Source organism: Chanodichthys erythropterus, chromosome 21 (assembly GCF_024489055.1).
Source record: "Chanodichthys erythropterus isolate Z2021 chromosome 21, ASM2448905v1, whole genome shotgun sequence".
Taxonomy (NCBI): Eukaryota; Metazoa; Chordata; class Actinopteri; order Cypriniformes; family Xenocyprididae; genus Chanodichthys; species Chanodichthys erythropterus.
The window spans coordinates 13,429,513-13,456,400 of NC_090241.1; the positions used below are offsets into that span (position 1 = coordinate 13,429,513).

The 26,888-nt window shown below is 39.2% G+C and overlaps 3 protein-coding genes across 5 annotated transcripts in view; 2 read left to right on the forward strand and 1 right to left on the reverse strand.

Moving 5' to 3' along the window:
• Positions 1-13: 13 nt before the first annotated feature.
• cfap100 (cilia and flagella associated protein 100) lies at positions 14-17,363 on the reverse strand. Of its 2 annotated transcripts, none has more exons than XM_067374760.1 (14): positions 17,223-17,363; positions 16,246-16,334; positions 15,459-15,630; positions 15,284-15,351; positions 14,939-15,102; positions 14,654-14,734; positions 14,360-14,565; positions 14,061-14,157; positions 13,948-13,981; positions 13,481-13,635; positions 13,253-13,388; positions 1,149-1,351; positions 830-923; positions 14-239 (listed from the first exon to the last, which is right to left on the reverse strand). In XM_067374760.1, the coding sequence occupies exons 1-14, from the start codon at positions 17,248-17,250 to the stop codon at positions 126-128; spliced, it is 1,641 nt and encodes a 546-aa protein (XP_067230861.1). In that variant the 5' UTR covers positions 17,251-17,363; the 3' UTR covers positions 14-125. The 2 variants fall into 2 exon arrangements, with proteins under 2 accessions (XP_067230861.1, XP_067230862.1); XM_067374761.1 differs by having other exon boundaries at positions 17,178-17,305.
• Positions 1,621-9,735, forward strand: LOC137011689 (uncharacterized). Of its 2 annotated transcripts, none has more exons than XR_010893510.1 (2): positions 1,621-8,729; positions 9,168-9,735. XR_010893510.1 is itself a non-coding variant. In XM_067374758.1 (2 exons), the coding sequence occupies exon 2, from the start codon at positions 2,421-2,423 to the stop codon at positions 8,514-8,516; it is 6,096 nt and encodes a 2,031-aa protein (XP_067230859.1). In that variant the 5' UTR covers positions 1,621-1,805; positions 2,244-2,420; the 3' UTR covers positions 8,517-9,735. The 2 variants fall into 2 exon arrangements, 1 of the variants encoding a protein (XP_067230859.1); XM_067374758.1 differs by having other exon boundaries at positions 1,621-1,805; positions 2,244-9,735.
• A 3,604-nt stretch (positions 17,364-20,967) lies between the features above and the next one.
• Positions 20,968-26,888, forward strand: part of aldh1l1 (aldehyde dehydrogenase 1 family, member L1) — a 35,857-nt gene continuing 29,936 nt past the window's right edge. The window contains exon 1 of the mRNA XM_067372747.1: positions 20,968-21,093. The gene's annotated coding sequence lies outside the window, so the exon portion shown is untranslated. The remainder of the gene's footprint in view (positions 21,094-26,888) is intronic.

Below are 26,888 nucleotides of genomic sequence, written 5' to 3' on the forward strand. Positions count from 1 at the left end.
TGTCCATTTAAAATTTAAACCTTGCAAATACGGAAATAAGGAAAGATCTATATATACTTGATGCTATCTAGTTAGTTGTATATACATGTGATTAAAATGAAAACAACTATCAGCATACTTGTGATTTAACTAAAGAAATACAGATACTCTTCATTTTCTTGGTCCGTAGTTTCAGTGCTTTTATTTGTCTGACGTTTGCGGACAGGAGGTTGGGAGCGTGGCATCAGCTTCTTAACAGGCTAAAAGAATACAGAAAGCATGTTCTCACTTGTTTGAAAAGCAATGTCATTCATTTTATTAGAGGTCATATTTAACATTTGAGATAAAAGCCTGATGTATATAAAAACTTGTGTATAACTTTTTTCATTGTGAAGAAATTGTGACAGCTATACAAAATCATCGCACATTCTGCATTGCTTACACTGACTTTGTTACATTACAGAGGTAACATTTCAGTGATGTCAATTGGTTGATCAGAAACTTGACCCACACTGTCACAGTGAGGAATAGAGAAGGTTGGATAGATACTATTATTTCTAAACACTAAAAGAAAAGTTAGAATTGTTTTATGATCATGTCACAATGTACTGGAGGCTATACAAAGACAGATTGAATACGTTGCACATTTGTACACGACTGTAAACCTGTAGCTGGAGAGATAAAAAAAAAAAAAAACAGCTTTTCATACTGGAGAGAGGGTGATAAATGGTCGGAAAATTGTGGGAAAATAAATATGACCCCTTTAATGATGAAAAACAATTGTGATATATTTTTATTATAGCCAAAAGGTAAATTAGACATTTGTTGAGGTAAAAATTTAGTTTCTTACCGTTTTCTTAATCTCAGTCCGCGATCTTTCCAAGGCTTTTTTCTGTCTTTCCTCCTGTTGTTTAATCTGCAAATGTATCTTCTCATCACGCAGTCTAAACAGTAAAAGAAGTTAAGAAACAAACTAGAACTAGATGATTTTGTTCCTCATTTAATGTATATGTACACTGAAAAAAAACTCAGAAATTGCTAGTAATTTTCACTCTTAGATAGAAACGGCAAGTTTGAATTAAAGATGAAATTTTGAAGTACAAAAACTGAAATAGTATTGACGTAGTACAACTCAACAAAAACATTTTTTACAGTCTAGATGTGGTCACCTCATCCTCCTCTCTTTCTCTTTGGCACGTTCAGCTATACTCATTTGATCTTTTGGAATCATTTCGGCATTTTCCAGAAGCTGCCCCAATTTTTCCTCAATGGCCGTCAACATCTGCAAAATGGTCAGGTTCGCCTCAGTTTCCCCCACACAGCAGTGATACACCTCCTCCACCTTAGAGTTCAGTGTGTCAAGAATCTTGTCCTGAGGGCAAGGTACAAATACTCTAATTCTTAGGTCACTAGATACGTTTTTAAACAAGTCACTGTCCAATGATTTATCAATGATCTTATATCCTGTGCCCTCATTGCCTTTAATCGAATTGGACAATTGAGTGGTTCCCCCCTGTACAGTAGGGGAGATGAATCCCAACCTCTCTGAGTCTGCTTCAGTCCGGGAGCTATTCTTGGAGTCTGCACTCCCTAGCCTAGACCACCCAGTACTGGTGGTACCAAGTCCGGTGGACCCAGTATTCCCTAGCTCAATGTTCCCAAGTTGTGAGAAAGCCCTAACTCGCCCCCTAGTGGTATGTAATATACGCAGCTCATTCGGGGCGTGGACGTGCAGAATCGGCAGCTAAATCACGAATATGAATCAGGCTGGCTGGACTGTTTATTCCATTTTGTATATGTTTTCTCCTGTGCGTGAATGATTGCTGGTGAGTTTTCAACTGTATTCTAACTTTGTGATTGATATTGTCGTTCTGAATGTTGATATTAGCCCGTGGATTGAGCGCATTTGAAACTGCGTCACAAAGTGAAACCAGGGTGTTTTCATATCGGACTTTGATCTTGAAAATAAGTGTTTTTCCAGTGAAGTATGGATATTATGTTCACTTACTGGTTGCATATCGCCCAGTTTGTTCAGTGTTTTTTGAAAATGTTGAAATTGAAGACATTGCATAATTTCTTTGTAATATTGAGCATTCGCAACGATCATGCGATCTGTTTTTTCATTGTTTATTTAATTATTTATTAATATAATCAGCACGCAGTTAAACTATGTATGTTAATTAATATTACTTAATAACTGAATGTTTGTCAATTTTCTGATATATTTACAACTGTTTTCCTTATTTCTTTTCTGTTTATTATAGACCACATGTGTGAAGTAACATATACAAACCTCCTTGATTAAACAAGTTAAACTGGGATTCCCTCTCCTGTTTCTCTTACCGGAAACACACACCCCATCTTTGGTGCACTACACCTGAACCCCCTTGAGCGTCCCATACGCTCGTATATGGTCCTTCGAGCCGGAGGCGTGTATCAAGATGGATCCTGAAACTCCCAGTGCAACTCCCAGTGCAAATGAGCCTGTTGTTCGACCTCGTCCTCCAAGAGAGAGACACCTTCCTGTCCATCTGGCCGATTATGATGTCCAGCTCCCACCTAACCTACATCCAGAGCCACCTCCTGCTGATTCGTCTTCGCAGAGACCATCCAGACCATCACGACATGCGTCTAGATCCGTTTCTTCTGGCACGGTTTCCAGTACTTCATCCAGATCCCATCACAGTGCACAACGCAGATCTCCCAGACATGGACTCTCTGATCTTCAAACCGCCATGTTGGAGGAAAGGCTAAAGACTCTAGACTTGGAAGAACTTCAACAGCAGATTGAAGGGGATTCCATTGTTGATAAAGAGTGTGAGAGACTTGATGCTCAGGCTAGAGAAGCGCAGTATAAACAGGAACAAGCCACTAAGGCTAGAGAGTTACTCGCTAAGCAGGTAGAGACTCGGCGGCGTCTCAAAAAGGTTCAAAATGAGCTTGAGGCTGCTAAATATGTTTGTGCACTTCTTAAACAGGAATCTCCTGATTCACAGTCCAGCCATGCTGTTGATCCTCTGTTTGAGGTAAGCGCTCGACAGCACAGAGTTGCTGCTACCGATGATCTTAAATCATCCGACCATGTAATGCCTAGTCATTCTACCCCTTGCCATGTTAACTTTATACCTGTGACACCAGTAATGCCTTCCCCTGTGTTACCTGCTGCACACATTACTGCTTCAGTAGCTGAAACCCCGTTCATTTCTGTCCCCTCAGCTGCAGAAGTAACCCAGCCCAGCATAGTTACAAGGTCATCGGCTTCGCTAGTTACTGCACAGCCCATATTAATGTCTAGGCCAGATTATGCTGCTCCTTCACTCTTTAACCCAGCTGCGGTGGCCAGACCGCACCATTACTCAGACACCTCTGTCACCTATAGTCAGATACCCTTTGTTAGTGTTCTACCTACAGCCCCACCTACGGTTCCTGTGACGTTAGGGGCTCCCATACATACTCAGTCCTACCAAACCACGAATCCTAGCCCTCTTTGGACAGCATTACCATATCCTGTTCCCCCACCTGACGCCTCTCATAGTCAGGCAGCATTGTACCCCTCCCCAGCCCAACCACCTGGTCTGGAAATGCTAGCTGCCTCAGCTTATGGTGTCCCCAAGCCAGCTATCCCATACTTTGACACTGGCCGGGAAAGTGACTTTGCACTACTGAAGATGGCCTTAGATAATGTAATGAATAACCAGCCTCATTTGAGTGAACATTACAAATATCAGGTCCTTTTAAGTCACTTAAAACTTTCTAGCGCTCTCCAGTTGGCCAAAGCATACATGCATGACCCCAGGCCATACACAACCGCATTACAAGCACTCCAGGATAAATATGGCCAACCTCGTCAGCTGGTACAGTCCGAATTAGGTGTCATACTGAATGCACCAGCAGTCAAATTCGGTGATGCAGAAGCGTTTGACTCCTTTTCATTATCTATCCAAACACTAGTAGGGATGCTCAGAACGTTGGAGGGCCCAAATGGATACGAGCTGCGCTGTGGCTCTCATGTTGATCGCTTGTTAAGCAAGATGCCACCATCATATCGCGATGGGTTCGTCGAGTACTGTTTCAGCCGAGGTATTCTGCAAACCGGCACAGATCGCACCTATACATTACCTCATCTGTCTGCATGGCTGCAGATGAAGTCACAGGCGAAGCGCATCTCCAATAAAGCAGCTACCCTGTATCAGGCTGACAATGCCAGATCTGTCAAGAAAGATCAGCAAAGGTCAGTACCTTCTCGCCCAAAAGAGAGATCCACATCCATCTTGTATTCATCTGAGGCTAGTTCAGTTTCGCAGGGACAGACGAAATCGAAGACCCCTTCTAAGTTTCAACCCTTCTGCCCATACTGTAACAACAAAGACCACTTCCTTAATGCCTGTCCCAAGTTCAAGATACTGACCACAGAGCAAATAGTACAATGGATATCCAAAGAGAAGCGCTGTTGGAAATGTGGGCGAATGCATACTCCAGACAGTTGTACTCTGAAAAGAACCTGTACAAATTGTAAAGAGTTACATCTGACCATATTGCATGATGCAGCCTTACAGATCCACAAGAGTGTGCTGTTGGTCAATGTTCCGACCCCTCAGGTCTATTTAGACCGGCCCAACCGATCTCAAAGAGTAATGTTGAAGATAATCAAGGTCTTACTGCACAATCAAGAGAAAGTCATGGAAACATACGCGGTGCTGGATGATGGTTCAGAGCGTAGTATTGTTCTGTCACAGGCTGTAGACCAGCTGAATCTCCCTACTTCGCCTGAAACACTCACTCTACGCACTGTTCATCAGGATGTAGTTAATCTGCATGGAGCCACTGTTTCCCTTCATGTGTCACCCTTGCACAAACCAGGCCGGAAATATCTGATTCATCATGCTTTCACCGCAGATAACTTGAGACTTTCCGAACATTCTTACCCTGTATCTGCTCTTCAGCGCAAGTATGAGCATATTAGGTCCTTGCCATTGCCCTTGATAGACCGAGCCCAACCTCTGTTGCTCATCGGGTCTGACATGCCTCACCTGATTACTCCTGTTCAGCCAGTGTGCATGGGACCCGCCAAAGGACCGATTGCTGTCTGTACCAGACTTGGTTGGACCCTCCAAGGTCCCATTGGGCTCAGTCAAACCACTCTTTCCCCCACACAGTGTTTCCACATAACCACAACCACACAGAATACAGAGTTATTAAAGAACGTGGAACGCCTCTGGCAAATTGATACTCTGCCCTATGTTAATGAGAAGACAGCCACTCGTTCCAAACAAGACCAGTATGCCCTTGCTCTTCTCCAGACACATACAACAAGGGTAGAAGTCAGCGGAGTTATGCGTTATGCCACTCCCTTGCTTAGACGACCCAATGCTGAACTTCTTAAAGCCCCTAAAGAAGCAGTAATGGCGAACCTTCGAAGCACTGAGCGTAAACTTGTTAAAGACCCTAGGCGAGCTGAGTCTTACTGTTCCGAAATGAGGAAACTGCAAGAAGCTGGCTATGTGACAGAAATATCAACTCAAGAAGCCGAGCAGTCTCCTGAGTCATGGTACATCCCTCACCATATGGTGACGCATAACCACAAGGACAGAATAGTTTTCAACTGTTCCTTTTCATACCAAGGCCAAGCTCTAAATGACATCCTCCTGCCTGGGCCCATTCTTGGTCAGTCTTTACTTGGTGTCTTGCTGAGGTTCCGCGAATACCCTGTCGCCATCAGCGGAGATGTGAAAGGCATGTTCCACCAGGTTCGCCTCTTGCCAACTGACAAGCCTATCATGCGCTTTCTGTGGAGAGACATGCAGAGGACAGAACAGCCTAAGATCTACGAATGGCAAGTCTTGCCATTTGGCACAACGTGCAGTCCATGTTGTGCCATATATGCACTCCAGGAAATCGCTCAGACCCACCCACAAGTAGACCCAGCTCTAGTCAGAACAGTCAAAAGTTCCTTTTATGTAGACAACTGTCTACATAGCCTTCAAACAGTTGCTGAAGCTAGAGCATTAGTAGACGACCTACGGCAACTTTTGCTCACAGGTGGATTCGAGCTCCGCCAATGGGCCAGCAACAGACCCGAGGTAATCCAGCATCTTCCCTCTGAAGCAAGATCACAGAATAGTGAACTCTGGCTATCACAAAAGAGTACTGACCTTCTGGAAGGTACACTTGGGCTACTATGGAACTGCCTCAGAGACTCATTCAGCTACAAACCCAGTCAATCCGAATGCCTTGAACCCACTCTGCGTAATGTCTACAGAGTTTTGGCATCACAATATGACCCCCTGGGTTATCTAATTCCATTTACTACCCGAGCCAAAGTGCTGGTCCAGGATTTGTGGAAGAACAATCTTGGGTGGGATGACCCAATCACATCTGAGAGTCTGTTAACCAGATGGCAAGACTGGCAACAAGAGCTTCAAAGTTTGAATCAGATCGCAATCCCAAGATGTTACACTACATTTGAGGGGGATGGAGAAATCCTTAATCGGGATTTGCACATATTCTGCGATGCATCAGAGAGGGCTTATGGCTCAGTGGCCTACATGCGCACAGAAAACAATGAAGGACGTGTGCATGTCTCATTTGTGTTAGCCCGTTCACGAGTGGCACCTCGTAAGCAAATGACGATCCCTCGGCTGGAGCTTAGTGCGGCACTTACCGGCGCGCAGGTGGCTAATATCCTTCAAGCTGAACTAACTGTTGACATTAATCATGTCATTCTCTGGTCAGACTCATCGACCGTCCTCCAGTGGCTTAAATCGGACTCATGCAGATACAAAGTCTTTGTCGGGACACGGGTGGCCGAAATTCAGACACTTACCGATATTGATTCCTGGAGGTATGTTGATTCAGCGAACAACCCTGCTGATTTCATAACAAGAGGACAGTCGTTAAAGGATTTAACCCCACCTTGTCAATGGATTAATGGACCAAATTTCCTGCATCAGCAAGAATCATATTGGCCCACTTTGCCAGCAGATGAACCTGAACCAGAGGCAGAGTTGAAAAAGTCAGCAATTTGCCTGCATATATACACTAGTTCAGACATTCCCCTTCCTGATGTCGACCAATTTAGTACCTGGACTGAGCTACTAAAGGCTACAGTGACATCCCTTCATGGGGCGGCTACATCTTCCATGCAGCCAACAGATGATCCAGACAGTTACATCTCAGCAGAGAAGCTCCTACTACAAAAGGCTCAGAAAGATTCCTTTCCTGAGGAGTTTAAGGCTCTCGCCTCTGAACGACCATTACCATCCAACAGCAGATTAGCATCCTTATCCCCTGAGTACGACAAAGATAGTGGACTTATCAGGGTTGGAGGGAGACTAAGACATGCTAAGCATATGGAATTGGATGCAATACATCCTATTGTGCTTGATCCCCAACACAACCTAACCAAGCTTCTGATCAAGGACTATGATGCCTCCCTTTTACACCCTGGGCCAGAAAGAGTCTTTGCCGAGCTGAGAAGACGATACTGGATTCTGCGAGGAAGGGAAGCTATCAAGAAGCATCAATATATGTGTATGGACTGTCAGAAATGGCGTGCCAAGCCTAATATACCCAAAATGGCCGACCTCCCACCAGCACGTCTACGTCTGTACAAACCCCCATTCTATTCCACTGGAATGGATTGCTTTGGTCCATTCATAGTTAAGATTGGCCGACGAACAGAGAAAAGATGGGGAATAGTTTTCAAATGTTTGACCACCCGTTGTCTCCACCTTGATCTCTTAGAGAGCCTTGACACAGATGCATTCTTGATGTCTCTCCGCAGATTCATAGCTCGAAGAGGGAAACCATTTGAGCTTCTTTCCGATAATGGTACCAACTTTGTTGGTGGAGACAAAGAGTTGAGAGCAGCCTATGAAGCCATGATGCCTCAACTAAAGGAACAACTCACTGAACAACAGATTTCATTCAAATTTATTCCACCTGGTGCCCCTCATTTCGGGGGAGCTTGGGAACGGGAAGTTAAGTCAGTAAAGCAGGCCCTAAAGGTAGTACTGAAGGATCAAACAGTGACTGAAACTGTACTGCGTACTGTGCTCACTGAGGTAGAGGGCATCCTAAATGCCAAGCCTTTGGGATACGTGTCCTCAGATGTGTCGGATCTAGACCCAGTTACACCTAGCATTCTTCTAATGGGTCGACACGATTCCTCACTTCCACAAGTGCTCTATGATTCAAGTAATCTTTTAGGAACCAGAAGATGGAAACATAGCCAGGTACTTGCTGACCATTTCTGGTCTAGATTCATCCATTACTATCTCCCGAATCTGCAAGAAAGACAGAAGTGGCGTAAAGATGGAGGAGAAATTGGTCTAGACCAGGTGGTACTGATAGTGGACTCACAACTTCCACGTGCATGTTGGCCAGTAGGTAAAGTGACAAATATTTTCCCTGGACTTGATGGACGTATCAGAACAGTTGAAGTTCAGGTACACAATCGTACATATGTGAGACCTGTATCCCGTATAGTCCCACTCCCTAAGCTTTCTGATGATGACCCTGTTGAGCCTGCCAATTAGTTAGGGTTTCTCACTATTTCAAATGTCCTTACTCACATTTGGGGGCGGCTGTGTGAGAAAGCCCTAACTCGCCCCCTAGTGGTATGTAATATACGCAGCTCATTCGGGGCGTGGACGTGCAGAATCGGCAGCTAAATCACGAATATGAATCAGGCTGGCTGGACTGTTTATTCCATTTTGTATATGTTTTCTCCTGTGCGTGAATGATTGCTGGTGAGTTTTCAACTGTATTCTAACTTTGTGATTGATATTGTCGTTCTGAATGTTGATATTAGCCCGTGGATTGAGCGCATTTGAAACTGCGTCACAAAGTGAAACCAGGGTGTTTTCATATCGGACTTTGATCTTGAAAATAAGTGTTTTTCCAGTGAAGTATGGATATTATGTTCACTTACTGGTTGCATATCGCCCAGTTTGTTCAGTGTTTTTTGAAAATGTTGAAATTGAAGACATTGCATAATTTCTTTGTAATATTGAGCATTCGCAACGATCATGCGATCTGTTTTTTCATTGTTTATTTAATTATTTATTAATATAATCAGCACGCAGTTAAACTATGTATGTTAATTAATATTACTTAATAACTGAATGTTTGTCAATTTTCTGATATATTTACAACTGTTTTCCTTATTTCTTTTCTGTTTATTATAGACCACATGTGTGAAGTAACATATACAAACCTCCTTGATTAAACAAGTTAAACTGGGATTCCCTCTCCTGTTTCTCTTACCGGAAACACACACCCCATCTTTGGTGCACTACACCTGAACCCCCTTGAGCGTCCCATACGCTCGTATACAAGTCTTGTTTCTTCCTATGTTTTTGGTGCTTTTAACGATGGCTGCTGCCATCCTGTGTGTGTGGGCCATGCACACTTCTGTCAGACACCCCAGGCACCGAACTCTCTGCCAGTGCCGGGGAGGTCCTCCCAAAGTTCATCCCTGCCAGTTCTGTCACAGCCATGGAGGCTGTCCCTGAGTTCCCTGTGATCATGGTCTCGTCACTGTTATGGTGTTGTTTCACTACCTTGGATGATCTGTTTTGTTTTGCTATTTCCCAGGCTCTGAAATATTCCTTATGTTTTGTTTATTGGTTTCTTGATGTTTTAATTTTATTTTATTATGAAAAATATAAAAAAATATATATAATTTTAAATTTTATATGAAATATTTTCCAAAACATGTTTTACTCTAAAACTGTGAGAAAAGCAAAGAAAAAATAAATCTAAACAAGTTGTGTTCCAAATTTGAAGATATCTCAAAAAATTAAATTTCAGTAAGATTTTGTTTGGGCGCAGTAACAAATGTTTCCACTATGTTACTGTGGAAACTACAAACTACTACAAACACCTGTCTCTTGTTACAGTAATTGGCGTGGAGAGAGTACTTAACGCCAGGAGAAACAGGAGTGAGTGAGAGAGAGAAGGACTACTGGCTGCCACACTTCCATGGATTGACTGGAGCTGTTGGAGTGAATTCCACTGTTTATGTTGGACATTGTTTTGTGCCCGTTTGCACACCTTTTTGTTGAGTGTTTCAATAAAGCAGCCAGTAGTCACAGCCGACCCTCGTCTTCCTTCCTAAATATCTACGAACCTTGTTACACTGGTGCCGAAACCTGGGAAGGAAGACAGAAGTCGCCTCTATGCAGACGCCCTCTGCTACTGCACCATTTGCGGAGCTAATTACATCTCTCGCGGTCCAGGCCCTGCTGGACTTGCGTCAGGATCAAGAAAGGCGGTTCCAGGCCGTCCTCCGAGTCCAGCAGGAGGACCGCGAGACGTTCCGGAGCTGGGTTGACCGGGAGGTTCGGCCGGAAGCCCCGGTCCAACAAGCTGCGCCCGCCCACCTCCCTCTTAACAAAATGGGGCCTGAGGACAACCCGGAGGCATTTCTGGATTTATTTGAAAAGACGGCAGAAATCTGTGGATGGCCGTGGGACCAGTGGCCGATGCGCCTGGTCCCACTGCTCTCCGGGGAGACCCAGGTAGCGGCGCAGCAGCCTCCGGTGCAGAACCTCCTGGATTTCGACGACCTCAAGAGGGCCATCATCCAGCGGGTCGGCCGGAGCCCTGAACAACATCGCCAGCAGTTCCGGTCCTTGGAGCTGGCAGAGGCCGGTCGGCCCTTCGTGATGGCCCAACAGCTCCGGGACTCCTGCCGCAAATGGTTGCTGGCCGATGGAAGTGACGTGGAGAGCATCATCGATCGTGTGGTACTGGAGCAGTTTATCACTCGGCTTCCCAGAAGAACGGCCGAGTGGGTCCAGTGCCACCGCCCCACGTCGCTGGAGTTGGCCTGAGTCGAGCGGTAGGGGTATGTGGCAAGGGGGGTGTGGTTCAGCGAACGCTGCAGCGGGGCAGAGCGTCAGGAGTGAGTGCGAAAGAGAAGGACTACTGGCTGCCACACTTTCACGGATTGAATGGAGCTGTTGGAGTGAATTCCACTGTTTATGTTGGACATTGTTTTGTGCCCGTTTGCACACCTTTTTGTTGAGTGTTTCAATAAAGCAGCCAGTAGTCACAGCCGACCCTCGTCTTCCTTCCTAAATATCTACGAACCTTGTTACAGTTACATTTTGGTTCATGTTTGTTTTCATGTGTTTTATTTTGATGTTTTTTTCCTGGTTTCTTGTCATGTAACTTTCTTGCCCTTATGTGATAGTCCTGTTTGAGATGCATTGGCGCTGCGCAGACTGATCGGTGTATGACATCAAAGTACCACGAGAGCATTTGGAGAGTATACGACTGCTTTTGAATCACTCTCACGGTACTTTGACGTCATATGCCTATCGGTCTGCCTCGTGACTTGTGCTTCCCTAGTCTCATGTATCATGTTCTAATTGCTTCCCTTGTCTACAGTGGCATGAAAAAGTATGTGAACCCCTTGCAGAATCTTTGAAAATGAGAATTATTTTAATAAAATAAGGATAATAAATGCATGTTATTTTTTGTTTAGTACTGTCCTGAGTAAGATATTTTACATAGAAGATATTTGCATTTAGTTCACAAGACAAAACAATAGCTGAATTTATTCAAATAACCCCATTCATAAGTTTGTGAACCATTGATTCTCAGTATTGTGTGTGGTTACCTGATGATCCACGACAGTTTTTTTTGTTTTCTGATGGTTGTTCATGAGTCTCTTGTTTGTCCTGAGCAGGTAAACTGAGCTTTGTTCTTCAGAAAAATCCTCCAGCTCCTGCAGATTCATCAGTTGTCAAGCATTTTTGCATATTTGAACCCTTTCCAGCAGTGACTGTAGGATTTTGAGATCTGTGTTTTTTATACTGAGGGCAACTGAGGGACTCGAACACAACTATTAAAAAAGGTTAAAACATTCACTGATGCTCCAGAAGGAAACATGATGCATTAAGAGTCGGGGGTGTGAAAACTTTTGAACAGGATGAAGATGTCACAATTTTCCTTATTTTGTTTAAATATCATTGTTTTTCATTTAGTACTGCCCTCCGGAACCAACAGAAGGTACTTGCATCTTTCCCAGCAGAAAAATTAAGTACAATTTACCTTGATATTAGAATTCAAAAGTTTTAACCCCTTGGCTCTTAATGGGGTTATTTTAATAAATTCAGCTGCTGTTTTGTCTTGTGAACTAATTGCAAACATCTTTTATGTAAAATATCTTACTCAGGACAGCACTAAACAAAAAATAACATGCATTTTTATTATCCCTCTTATTTTATTAAAATAATTCTCATTTTTACAGATTCTGCAAGGGGTTCACATACTTTTTCATGCCACTGTGTCACATTTTCATTGGTTCATTGTTCATTGCTTTCAGGTGTATCTTAAAGGGATACTCCACCGTTTTTTCATATTAAACTGTTATTCCCTTAACTAACTTTGACTTGGCGCAGTAATATCTTCACTCGTGAAAAGTCCTCTCACCGGCCCCCGCTCCCTCTCCTGTAAAAGTCATGTTGGTTCTATTGACGGAAATGAGAGGGAGGAGGAGAGGGAGCGGGGGACGGTGAGAGGACTTTTCTTGAGTGAAGATATTACTGCGTCAAGTCAAAGTGCTCCCGAGCACTTGCTATGGTATTCCGCCATACAATATAGTTATCCATTTTACATGCTTAGAAAAGCACAACGTTTTGTTTTATGTCACCGTCCTAGGTCGAGTTACACTATTCGAGTTACTGTATTTAAACAGGGAAAACGTGAAGGTGTTTGGTAGCTTCTCTGCTTGGTCCCTATTGAATGAACTGGGCTAAGCTAAGTGCTAACAAAGTTTCGCCGCAAGACAGAGTGATTTAGTGCATGCACTGAGATGAGAGAGGTATGTATCAACTCGTCTTAGTTAAGGGAATAACATAGTTTAATATGAAAAAACGGTGGAGTATCCCTTTAAGTCATTAGTCTTTGTATATATAGCACTCATGTTTCTATTGTTCCTTGTCTAGTTTTGATGTTGTAACCTACTGTTTGAGAGTGTTTATGTTCATGCCAAGTTGTTTTTTGTCACATTAATATCAAGTCAATCCTTATTTGGATTAGGTTTTTGTCACTTTGTTGATCTTTAAATAAACTGCACATGGGTCCTGCTTCATCGCCTTCAGTGGACTTAAACGTTACACACTAGATGAAATTTTGCTTTCCATTCGTTTCAAATGCGGTCATTTTTGACTGTGAATATCAAGAAAGCTTGGAAAGAAAATGACGAAGTAGCACAACAGAAGACAAATATGAAACCCCCCATATTTTTTTTTTTTCTTACCTGGTCCTCTGGTTTGTACTGTCCAAAGCTGAAGTATTTGGCTTTCAGTTCCAAATCTGTTGCTCTCTCTCTCTCCTTTTGAATGGTGTCAGCCATAATATCAGTCTGCTCTTTCAGTTGCTTTGACTCAGACTCCCTGCAAATACACAACCAAATATAAACATTTATCTACTGGAATAAATCAATAAAAAACATATTAGTGCAATTCTAAGGCATGCAAGTACCCACATGTTTTTGTGAATCAGTTCAGCATTCTGTCTGAACTCCTCCAAAGCCTCTTCTGTCTCTCTAGTGTTCTGGATGAGAGAAAGGTTCTGCTCTTCTAGCTCAGTCATCAGGTTTAACAGATCCTGAGGATCTTTGAAGAAGATTTCTGGGTCCTCCTAATGGAGATAAAGGAGGAATCTTTTAGCATTCCCATTCATCTCATTGGCAGTTGGCAAAAGAAAGTACTGAAAAAAATATACTTTAATGAACTATTAGCAAATATCAACATATACATATGTTGCCTTAGTGGCCATCAATGGAAAAAGTTACATTTTGCTGCCACATGGTGTTTTAACAGCATCTATCCAGCCAAACCCTGACACCTCAATTTTCAGGTTACGTTTAGGCATATTGTTACACTTTACTGCTATAAACATAAATGTAATAATTAGACTGCATAATTGAAAAGAATGTTAGTGGATATTAACCTCACAATCTGAACTGTCAGTCCCAGGTGCAGATCTGAAGTGAAAACAAAGCATTATTAATGAGTCATGCTAACACACAAAGCTATGTACTCAATACTATGGTTTGTACATACATATTGCTGCTCTGACGGCCGGACTTCACACTTTGTGTAGATGAAGCCCTGACCCCCCGAGACAATGAAAAACCATGAGTCACTTGTCTTTCTTCACCTATATGTGTTTGAGTACATTTGTTTTACAGAAAACAAGGAACAAATACATACATTTGAAGAAACAGAAACACATTTGTTAAAAACACATAGCAAATATATGACAGAATGTCATATTTAAAACTGAATGTCATAAATTGAACGGTTTGCACTATGCTTTTAAACAAATGTCAGTTTGAAAGCTTGTAAAATTGCCAACATACGCTTGCTGTCTGGAGGGCCTGTCTTTCTCTCTCTGTTCTTCTTGATTTTCTCTGTCTGCTTTCCATCACTCTTAGTATTGGTGGAGTCAGTAGAGTGCCTGCTCTTGGATCTCTGTTTCTCTTGCCACTCTGGGGGTGACAGCATCAGCAGAAACTCTTTATACTTTTTATACTCCTTCAGGATGTCCTCATACTTCGAGATGTCACTAAAATAAAAGGGTAAGCAGAGAAAAAAGATAAACAAACCAGATGAAATAATTATGGAAAGCATCTAACCATACAATTTGTTTATACCTCTTGATTGCCACCATTTTGGAAGTAATCTTCTTGATCTCAGCTACTTTCTCCAGCTTCATCTTGGTCTCCTGCTCAGCACTGAACAGTATTTCATGGTTTTAATCATAAGATTTAGAACACATATTCTGCTGTGTTAATGCATGCCCATGTAAAAAAGAAATAATTTGCTATTCATGCCAATCTTTTAAACATTGAGTTTCTTCAAGCATTAAACTTCAAGATATCAACAGGACTGTAATGACTGTACTTCTAATACTAAGTACAAATTAGTATGACTGGTACATTTTGATAGCCTCCACAGAATTCTTATCATTTTCCTTCAGAAATTCTTCAAATAAGATGGCATCGTCTTCCAAGAGCTTTTCGGCTCTTGTCAATTTTCCCTCTTCTTCTGCAGCCATTTGCTCTAGTAGCTGAATCTCTTCTCTCTTTACTGCCAGAGAATACTAAAAAAAAGTAATAGTAAACCATTATACAAAAACAATCGGACACAGAAGAACAGAGAACCAAGCACAGAGGTTGAGTTAAGAAAGGCCATTCAAAAACACAGTGAATAAAACTAAGACACTTGAGCAAATGTCTACCTGGCTAGTGGCTGAGAACTAGAAACACAAAATACCATCTTACCTCAAGTAAGAACAGCTCACGTCTCTTAGTGATATATTCATTCATGCTTCCTTTATCAGTATTGGGGTCTAAGAAAATGAGAATAACAATGGTACTTTTAGGCTAAAATGTAATGTTACTTGCTGTGGGTTTATATGTTTGATGCAGACGGTGTGTGTGGTGTGGTGTGGCTCACCTTTTATAGATACCCTCCATGCAGGTGTAATTTGGAGCTGTCCATGAGTGTGTGTGACTGATGTACTCTCCCCTTCTTTCAGTTCCTTCCTCAGTCTGGCTTGTCTTGACTTTGTTCTGCCTGCAAATGTCATCTTCTCATGGACAGGTAGAGCCAACTTACTTTGATGCTCCTGCCATGACAGAATGCACAGTTTCAACTTTAGCACACCTTCAGACTTCAAGCAAATGCTTGAATCACATGCTTTGTATCACATGTCTTAAAACTATTCTCTATCCATCTGAAAACTTTTTTCCCCCCAAGGGAACATTCTCATAAACTTGGTTAACTTTCTGGCAAGGTCTTCTCAAAGTTGATGACAATATTATTCCAGTTACATTAATGGAATATTTTTTAAAAGGTATCTGGTCTTTAATGTTCTCAAAACAGTAGCATAAAAACATTTATAATGCATTGTTCATGGAACTTTTTTATGTGTAGCATTTTGTTTTTTGTTTGTTTGTTAATATTAGGCTACTGCTTGTTTCAGAATTTTCAGAGAACATTCAAAAGTAATGTTTGCAAAATTATAAAATGCAATGTTCCCTATGTTTGAATAACTAAAAACATTTTTAAAACAGTGAACATTCAGAAAATGTTTTCATAACAGAATGGAAACATTAGCGAAACATTCTTAGAAAATATTTTGTTAGCTGGGTTAGGAAGTTCCAACCTTGATGTATTTTTGGTGCTGGCTTTGTTCTTTAAAGGGTATCAGATAAAATTAAATGTATTAAATTATACAAACCAGCTTCTCTCGAGTTTTTTCTTTGTTCCTCATTTGGAAAAGATCCTTGTGTTCAGGGATTTTGAAAGGATTCGCATAATCGCTGCTTTCTAAATCAAACAAACATACACACATATACTGTACTCACAAGGACATTTCATTGACAAATAAAATCTCATAGGCCGTAGACCTATACAGTACCTATATTGCGGCCTTTACATAGAGTTAGAAACCATATTTACAAATTCAGAGTAGGCCTGAAAGGCCAAATGAAGTCGTAGCCATTAGTTTTTGCATTAATTTTCTGACTTGTATAGCCTAACGTTACATGACATGTTGTAATAATGCCCAACTAGCAGCCAGGTGCACTAAAAGGCATAGTTCATGCAAAAATGAAAATTCTGTCATTTACTCACCCTCAAGTTGTTCCAAACCTGTATATTTTATTTTTCCCTCTGCTGAACTAAAAAATAAAGATATTTTGAAGAATGTCAATAACCAAACAGTTGATGGGCCCTATTGACTACAGTATTTTTTTTTTCTCTCTCCATTCTATGGAAGTCATTTGGGCCCATTAACTGTTTGGTTACCCATTCTTCAAAATTCTTCTTTTGTGTTCAGCAGAATAAAAAAAAAAAAAAAAAATCATACAGGTTTGGAACAATTTGAGCAGGGTGAGTAAATGACAGAATTTCCATTTTTGGGTGAACTATCCCTTTACGACAGCTTAAACCATCACAGAAAACTGCATTATTACATTTACTATGAATGTGGGGACATTTGGTCCAGGACCACACACACACATTCAACAGCGAACACGCATCCATCTTAACCGAATATATGGCATAATATAAGATATGCAGATATAGTTCCATTAAATTAGAATTATGTTACAGATATAGAGAAAATCACATGACATACACAGCAATAATTTATATTGTTTTCTATCTTACTGCTTGCTCATAAGTGAATCACCCATGTATAATTCCACGTCTTACTGTGTGCTGATGATGCAGATGAGGACATGCTGCTCCAACGGTAAATAGGTAATAAGATCAATCAAAATCAGCGCTCTCTAAACCTGCAAATGGATCAGAGAGAGAGACCCAGTTCGAGGAGACCTTCTCCTTGTTGCGTTTTTGGTTGCCCTGACAACTTTATATTGGGCACACTCTTTCCAGGAAAAGTAGGTGGCGGTATTTCACAACCTCCAGATCATTCTACTTAGGAGATTCATATAAAACCATATTTTTTTTAGTCTATGTATAAAACGCTTCAAGTTTTATATACAGGCTATATTCTTCTCTATATAAAATTTTAGAACACATATACCATACCAGCCATTTAAAATCCTTTAGAATATAGCCACCATTTTACAAGGATTTTATTTGTTGTGGTATCATTTCTTCAGACTTATTTCTCCATAAATAGAAAAAGAATGTAGGCTAATAGGTCTGACACATTTCTACATGCTCATCAGTTTAAATTTTGTAGCTATGTGCATTTATTTTATAAATTGTTTTTATACTAATATTTAAGCATTTTAATAATATATATATATATATATATATATATATATATATATATATATATATATATATATATATATATATATATATATATATACATTAAATTTTATTCTAAAACCAAGTTGTTTTTGAGTTTTTACAAGCATTTCCATTCTTCCCATCGGCTTGCATATTGTAGGGGTACCTGAAAAGGAAAAATTGGGAAGGGTAAAGAATGGGTTTAGGCTAATTTAACAAGACATCTATAGCCAACCAGGGTAAGAAAAAACACAGGAGTACCCTAAATAGTTCAAAGCAATATCTTTTTTGTTCTATTAAACTCAGCACCTATTTAGTTTTAATGATTACACTGCTGGGTTTGTGATATGATCCATATGCAGAACCATTAATAAAATAGATCGCAAATAACAGATCAGCTTAACAGATTTGCTGCATTCTGCTGATGGTTATTCGATTAATAGATTTACAGGTCAATAGTCTAATATAGTAGTACACATATTTTAGACTAATTTTTACCTCACTTAAAAAGGGTTTCAAAATTAAAGAGTTTGTGGATTAGGAAATTTTACTTTAGTTCTTGCTGATTCATTCACTTCTCTGAAATAAGGGTCAATAGACAATTTAGATGTCAATCATTAACTCTAGTTTGATAATGATTATAGGCTGACTGAGGTCCAGTGGGAACTGGATTAAACCAGGACCAAAAGGAACACACCATTCAATTCACCATTCAACATTACATTTTTATGTAAAATATGCATTATAGCAATAAATAGGATTTGAATAGTATTCTGAATAGGGCTGTTCTGTTTGTCAATGCTGTTTGTATATTGCTTTTGTAGAGAACAGTATAAAAACAGCAACTTTTCAATAAAAGTAAAATCTTCATTTTAGTTTTGGACATGGTAACATGGCATGGTATTTTTTGAACTATGGTTTATTTTGTTATATGGTATGTAAATACTGTACATTGCTTTTGTACAAAACAGCAAGTATTTCAGTAAAAATAAAATTTTCATTTTAGTTTTAGTATACGTTAAGTGTTGTACTAGCAAAAGTGCTGTATGCTGGCATTTTTAGTATTTACCTATTGTGCTTTTTGAAATGGTATAATATTAATACTATGGCTTTTCTGACATGGTAACATGACATGGTATGAACTATGGTTTATTTGGTTATATGGTATGTAAATAAGTAATTTTTTCATACCTTAAGTGCCATTGTATTATTATCTGATACTAAAAATGCACTATAGTACCACTACAGCACTCTTCAATGAGTGTGATGCAGAATGTGAAGTATCTGAAGTCTGTAAGTAAAGGCTCTGCATTTCATATGTGTTTCAAAATCTGTTGATTATACTAGAAGTTCTAGTGGGTTCAGTGCTTAAATCAATTGTTAGTACTATATATAATTTATTTCAAATGTAGTTCACACGCTTACATTGTGGCTAACAAAATTGTATGTATTCTCACATTTTTTATAATATAATTTATAATATAATATAATATAATATAATATAATATAATATAATATAATATAAAAACAGTAATCATGCATATATTGGCATATACTGGCTTAATTGACCTTGTATTGAAACCAGTCCTAGACCATACTGGAGATAAATGCACTACTTTTTGCAGACACACCTCTAAATCAGCAGATCTATAGCATTTAGGATGGAATTAAAAAGGTTTATTCCTTGGCAGTGGACTCTGTAATAAATTTATAAACTTATATAACTTCTTATGCAAGATCGCTCAAATTATCTAAAGTGTCCATTGTGTCACTGCATCATCTGCACACTGATGCAGTGCAAATGCAATGTATACTGCAAATATTGTACTTCACAAATATATACTTCACAAATATAGTCTTTTTCATTCAAAAATTTACTCACAAAAATCTAATCTTAGTAACATTTTATTTTACAGTTTCCTTGTTACATGTTGTTACTATAGTAAATTACTATAAATTGTGCATGATTGCATAAATGCATAATTGCATAAATGCATGCAAGTAAACCTAAACCACACCCTAATCCCAACCTTAAAGGTGTCGTAGAACGTGTTTTCTAAAGATGTAATATAAGTCTAAGGTGTCCCCTTGAATGTGTCTGTGAAGTTTCAGCTCAAAATACCCCATAGATTTTTTTTAATTCATTTTTTAAACTGCCTATTTTGGGGCATCATTAAATATTTGCTGATTCAGGCTGCAGCCCCTTTAAATTCTCGTTCTCCCCGCCCCCGGAGCTTGCGCTTGCCTTAAACAGCATAAACAAAGTTCACACAGCTAATATAACCCTCAAAATGGATCTTTACAAAGTGTTCGTCATGCAACATGTCTAATCGCGCAAGTATGGTATTTATTTGGATGTTTACATTTTATTCTGAATGAGTTTGATAGTGCTCCGTAGCTAAAGCTAACATTACACACTGTTGAAGAGATTTATAAAGAATGAAGTTGTGTTTATGAATTATACAGACTGCAAGAGTTTAAAAAATGAAAATAAAGACAGTCTTGTCTCCGTAAATACAGAAAGAAACGATGGTAACTTTAACCACATTTAACAGTACATTAGCAACATGCTAATGAAACATGTACTTACGTGTATAATTACAATGTAACACGGACACCTTAAAATAAATTGTAATCCCCCCATCTGTGCCATCTGATCGTGTATGGGGCTCATAAACACTTGGCCCCATATATACTGTGTATCCGGCCAATATAACCGATTGTTATCATCTCATTTGATTTGATATATCTAATCACTCAGGTGAACTTAAATGGCAAGGTTAATGACAATATTGCAGAAATATTGAATGCAAAAAATATTTAAACTAACTTCTAGGTAATTTGATGATTTTGCACCTCAGTGGACATATTATGCAATATTTGACTAAAATACAGAATCAAAAATTCCCTCGCCTCATCCAAGGCTTGTTAAATTGCCAAGTCTGAATCACTGCCCACTGCCAGACAAAGTCAGGTCAATAAACTTTATACAATAGTCAAGTTTAATTAGGCTATTTTGGCCCTTACATTCTTAGCATAGGCTATATTATTGATATTATAAGCTAGCTTATTCTTATAAAAACTTATAAAAACACACACAAGCTTGCATCCCTATTAATTTGTAATGTTTTTGCACTATGATTTCAACATCCTTCTAAAACTGTGGAAGCGGAAACTTTTGGTTCCACCCCTTGCGGTTGTAGTAACGCTATTGGTAGTCTGATCGCTGGCCTGCAATACAGTTGTGGTAAAATAAATAGCAACAGTGTCTGCTGAATCCTTCTTTCCTGCAGAGGAACAGTTCTGATCTGGACGTGCAAAGGTATGATACGATTAATATCTAGATTGTACAGGTAGACGGCTAAAAATGCAAGCGTAATAGGCACTATTAATGTTTGCATTGACAAAATTCCCTTGACAAAGGACACACTCGCATTTCGTAAAGCAACGTTAGTTTTGTTAGCAAAAACTAATAATAGCCTAATAAATGTGTTGTGCAGTCTTTGCACGATCGCTTAAAGTGAAATTCGTGACACAAATTTGACTGTATTGGTGAAATTTGATTCTTGTTTATTTCATTGAAATAGTAACTTAACTTTAATTGTGGCATGCTAGCTGATGAATGAATCTGAACGAATTGGCTTCATGTTATCTGCAGTAAAAGCCAGGTTAAATATTTAAATTGTTGTGGGCGTTGATCTCGTTGATCGAACTTTGTTTGACCCTGGCCCTCACTACGGTTGAGCAACTATCCTTAGCTTTTCCCTTGGTCACTAAACGTTACGCTTTAATATATATTTAGTTATTTTATTTTTGCCTTGACTCATTTTGAAATACTTGTCCTGCCTGCTTGGAATGTTGCCTTCATCGTGTAGCGATTTGGATTGTGAAAGAATCGAATCTTTCTTTTGAATCTCTTTTCAGTAACGTACACCATTCGAACCGGTTCGCCAATTCGAACTGATTCGTTTTGAAGAGTTCGCGTCTCTCGGGTCGAGTATGATAGGACGTGGGACACTCTCGGACGTGTCCGACATTCCAACTCAAGTTGGATCGAGTAGCTGTTGTCCTGTAACTATAGCAATTTCTGCATCTGCAATCTGCGTTTTTCGAATCGCCAATACAATGATGCGATTGTACACTTCAAAATGTTATGCCCTACAATCTTTTGAACTGCCTTCTAGTCGTCTAAGGACACGGGTTACATTGCTTCGATTGCGCGATTGCAAGCTGTTGTATTGTACAGTACAACAGGTGAAAATTAATAATTGTATTAAATAAATCAAATTATAATAAAACAAATTATATGAAATGAATATAAAATGTTGTTTTGTATTTTATTATTTGCATGTTTTTAAGAAGCGACCAAAAACATCAAAGATGATCGAAATAATAATGTATGTTAAATAAGGTGTGCTATATATATGATTGCATGAAGAAACAAATGAAACTGAGACAGACTAAATCCAGAAGAACTGTGGCCGTGTCTCCAAGATGCTTTAAGAAACCGACCTGCAAAGCTACCTGAAAAATGATGCCCAAGTGTACCTGGACAAAAGTTGTTTTAAATGCAAATGGTGGTCACACCAAATATTGATTTTATTTAGTTAATAGAAGTTAATTGATAAATAAAATCTATTTATGACAGTATTTTTAAAACCATCCTCACTTTACAGCATTTTTACACAAGCGCCTAAAAGTCTTCACAGTACTATATATTTGTAGGTCGATTTCTTCAAGCGTCTTGGAGACACAGCCACAGTTCTTCTGGATTTAGTTTGTCTCAGTTTCATCAGTTTCTTCACGTAATCACAGACAGATTTGATGATGGTGAGATCAGATCTCTGTTTGAAGCACCGGCTGTTGTCAGACTCTTTGTGTATTCACTTTGTGTATTGTCAACTGGCTTATATAGAAAAAGTTATAGAAAGTATGTAAAAAAAAAAGTAATATTCTTAATGAAATTAAGGGTTTCAATAATGTTCTTACATCAGTCCTGTATGGCCATTAGAGTTTTTATGCATTAATAATTTAGAATCATTCTTCTGCCACCCTATTTCTTCTTGATGCACAAAATTGATTAACATGCTGAACTGAATGATCCCTTTATCCAGTTACTGTTTCAGTCAGCAGGTTGTCATTCACAAACAAATGCTATTTGTTTGCCCTAAATTAGGTCTTTGAAGGCAGAAAAAAAGTCACACAGAATCAATTACATTTTTTCCTTGCTGTGTTGTTTGTGGTTGCATAACAAATTGATGAGCAATGCTGATGAACAAAACTTGAATACTTCTACTTAGAAGAAATATGGTTTAAGCACAACAAATGACGGCAACAAAGCAGATGTAATTTTTTTTTTTTACTTTTATTTCTAAAGTGCTACATTAGACCACTCATAGTGATTTTTTTTATTTTTATTAAACATTTGAAAAATATACAAAACAAGGTGTCATCACTGGGTGAGGGAACAGTAATAATAATGGCAAAGTATACAGAAAGATTGAAAAAAAAAAAAAAAACAGTACCACAAAAAGAAAAAAAAGATAAGTAGGCACAATAGTACGCACTGGGTGCACAGTGTAATTGCAACAGTGATAATATATATATACATATATATATACAAATACATATACACATTAATTAAAAAAAAAAAAAAAAAAGAAAGGGGGGGGGGGGGTTTGTTGAGATAGGGATAGCATTAAGACCTGTTTTCCTCCTTAAAGTAGTCCAAAAAAGGGTTCCAAACTCTAAAAAAGAGTTTATGCTTCTGTCCCATTGTGAACCTGATCTTTTCCATTTTAAGTGCATGTAGCAAATCAAAAACCCATTGGCGATAGGTAGGTGGAACTGCAGACTTCCAATTCATGAGAATCAATCGCCTAGCCAATAAAGTTGCAAAGGCTACACTATCAGCCTGTAGATTAGTTACTTTGATGTTGTCTGGCTAACCCCAAACACTGCCAATAGAGGGTTAGGGTCTACTTGTAAAGATAGAACCACTGAAAAACACCTAAACACTCTCTCCCAGAAGTCAAAAAGTTTAGGGCATGACCAAAAGGAGTGCAGTAGGGTGGCTGGTTCACTTGAACATCGAAGGCATATTGGATCAAGATTAGGGAATATTTTATTAAGTTTAGTTCTGGACCAATGAGTTCTATGCACTACCTTAAATTGGATCAGTGTGTGCCTAGCATTAATTGATGAGGAATGTATTCGGTCAAGAATCAAGCTCCAAACATGATCCTCAAATACTAGGTTTAGTTCCTCTCCCCAGAGCTTCCTCAATGGACCTGTTGAAGGGGACTGTTTTGTGTTAATTATCTTATAAATCTTAGAGATTGCCCCTTTTGTGGATTTGTATTGCTCTAATATGTCTTCAAGAATATTTTGAGACATGCGCAAGGGGAAGCTAGGGAACTGCTTATGAATAAAGCTACGTATCTGAAAATATCTAAATAAGTGAGAAGAGGGTAAATTAAATTTCTCTTGAAGTTGGGTAAAGGAAGCAAAAGTGTTGTTTATATATAACTGACCAATTGTAATTAAACCATGGTCTCTCCAAATATTAAAGGCCCCATCCAGTAAGGAAGGTGGAAAAGATATATTGCAGAGAATAGGAACAGTAAGACTAGGATCTTTAAGGCCTAATGATAGTCGGAACTGAGACCAAATTCTAAATGAATGTTTAACAACAGGATTTTTGACTACAGTAGTATGTTTGGAGGGGATGGATGTACCCAAAATTGATGTTAAAGTTGCTGGGCAGCAAGAGAAAGCTTCCAGTTGTACCCACTGAAATTTCTGAAAATGCAAGTCATGTTGAACCCAAAATAGCATATTTCTTATGTTAGCTGACCAGTAATATGTTTGAAAATTAGGCAAAGCCAGGCCCCCCAAGCATTTTGGTTTCATAAGATGATTTTGACTAATCCGTCTAGACTTATTGTTCCATATAAAAGACAAGATATTACGCTGCAGCATCATGAAGAAGGATTTAGGAATAAAAATCGGAAGGCACTGGAATAAATACAAAAATTTAGGGAGAACACTCATCTTAATGGCATTAACCCTTCTTATGAGAGAGAGGGGAAGACAATTCCAGGACAGGAACAGAGATTTGACATAATTGTGGAGAGGGCTAAAATTGGCTTTAAACAAATCTGAATGCTTGCGTGTGACCAGGACTCCCAGGTATTTAAAACGATTTCTAACAACTTTGAAAGGAAAGTCTGAGTATGAAGTCTGAAGTCTGAAGAGACACATCATTCAATGGGAACAGCTCACTTTTAGAAAAATTTAACTTATATCCTGAGAAGTTACTAAAAGATTCTAGAATAGAGAGAGTATGAGGAATTGAGGTAAGAGGGTTGGATAGAAATAAAAGAAGATCATCCGCATAAAGGGAAACCTTTTGTACAATACCTGCACGAACAATACCACAGACCTGAGGGCTTGACCGTAGGGCAATAGGAAGAGGCTCAATAGCAACAGCAAATAAAAGTGGCGAGAGGGGACAACCCTGTCTTGTGCCCCTCTGTAAATTGAAACAGTCTGATGTAACATTATTAGTGCGTACAGAGGCTTTAGGAGCAGCATATAAAATTTTAATCCAAGAAATAAATATAGGGCCAAATCCAAATTTTTCTAAAACTCTAAATAAATAAATCCATTCAACACGGTCAAACGCTTTTTCGGCGTCAACTGAGAGTACCACCTCGGGACTGTTAGAATGTGGAGAGTACAGAATATTAAAAAGGCGCCTAATGTTAATAAATGAATATCTATCACGAATGAAACCAGTTTGATCGGGCAAAATTATTTGGCACATAGAGCTCTCCAAACGGGTAGACAGCAGTTTGGCTAAAATCTTATAATCACAGTTCAACAGTGATATGGGTCGGTATGAACCACATTCTAGTGGATTCTTATCCTTCTTTAAAATTAAAGAACTAATTGCCTGATACATGCTTAATGGTAAAGAATGATTCTGGAGACTCTCTGAAAATACTAAGAGCAGAATTGGACAGAGAGAATTAGAAAAAGCCTTGTAAAATTCAGCCGAAAAGCCATCTGGCCCCGGGGCCTTGCCAGATTTTAGAGAGGCAATGGATTCCCCAATATCTTCAATTTGAATGCCCCTCTCTAGCGCTTCGCGTGACATTTCGCTAATGGTAGGAAACTCAACATCATATAAGAAAGTTTCCAATTGGGATGTGTCCGATGACGATTCTGAAGTGTATAAATCAGTATAAAACTGCTTAAATTGGGAATTTATTTCTTTATGGTTGACCGTAATGGTTCCTGTTTGTAACCTAATCTGAGGTATCATGCGGGATGCCTCAGCTTGACGAATTTGGTGAGCAAGTAATCTCCCCATCTTATCACTTTGCTCATAGACCTGGTGCTGTGCGCGTATAATCATTTTTTCTGCCTCTTCCGTTGATAGTATATCATATTCAGTTTGTAGCAGTTGACGGTCTTCATAAAGTTTAGGAGAGGGGTCGGAAGCATATTGGGTGTCAATATTTGCAATAAAATCAGACAATTTTTCAAGGTGTCTTTTCCTCTTTCGATTTTTATAAGAAGAATAAGAAATTATTAGACCACGTAAGTAGCACTTCAGGGTTTCCCAAATAGTAGAATATGACATGCCTCGTGTTGAATTAATTTCCATAAAGCTAGAAATGCTAGAAGAAATCAAGTTAATAAAATCTTGGTCACTAAGCAAAGATGGATTAAAATGCCACTGACAGTATTTGGGTGGTTGTTGTGGAATCTGAAGTTCGAGCACAACTGGTGCATGATCAGAGATTACAATGCCTTTATAAGAACAGTCATGTAAGTATGGAAGAAGTTTATGATCCAAAAAGAAATAGTCAATTCGAGAGTATGTCTGATGTACATGGGAGAAGAAAGAGTATTTCCGTTCTGAGGGTTTCAAATATCTAAATGCATCGCATAGACCATATTTTTGCATAAGTGTATGAATGACTGAAGCGCATTTTGATAGTGCAATAATCTTTTTGGAAGATCTATCAAGATGGGGAGACATCACGCAATTAAAATCTCCACCCAATATGAGTGGGTGTGAGTGAATATTGGGGATACAAGTGAAAA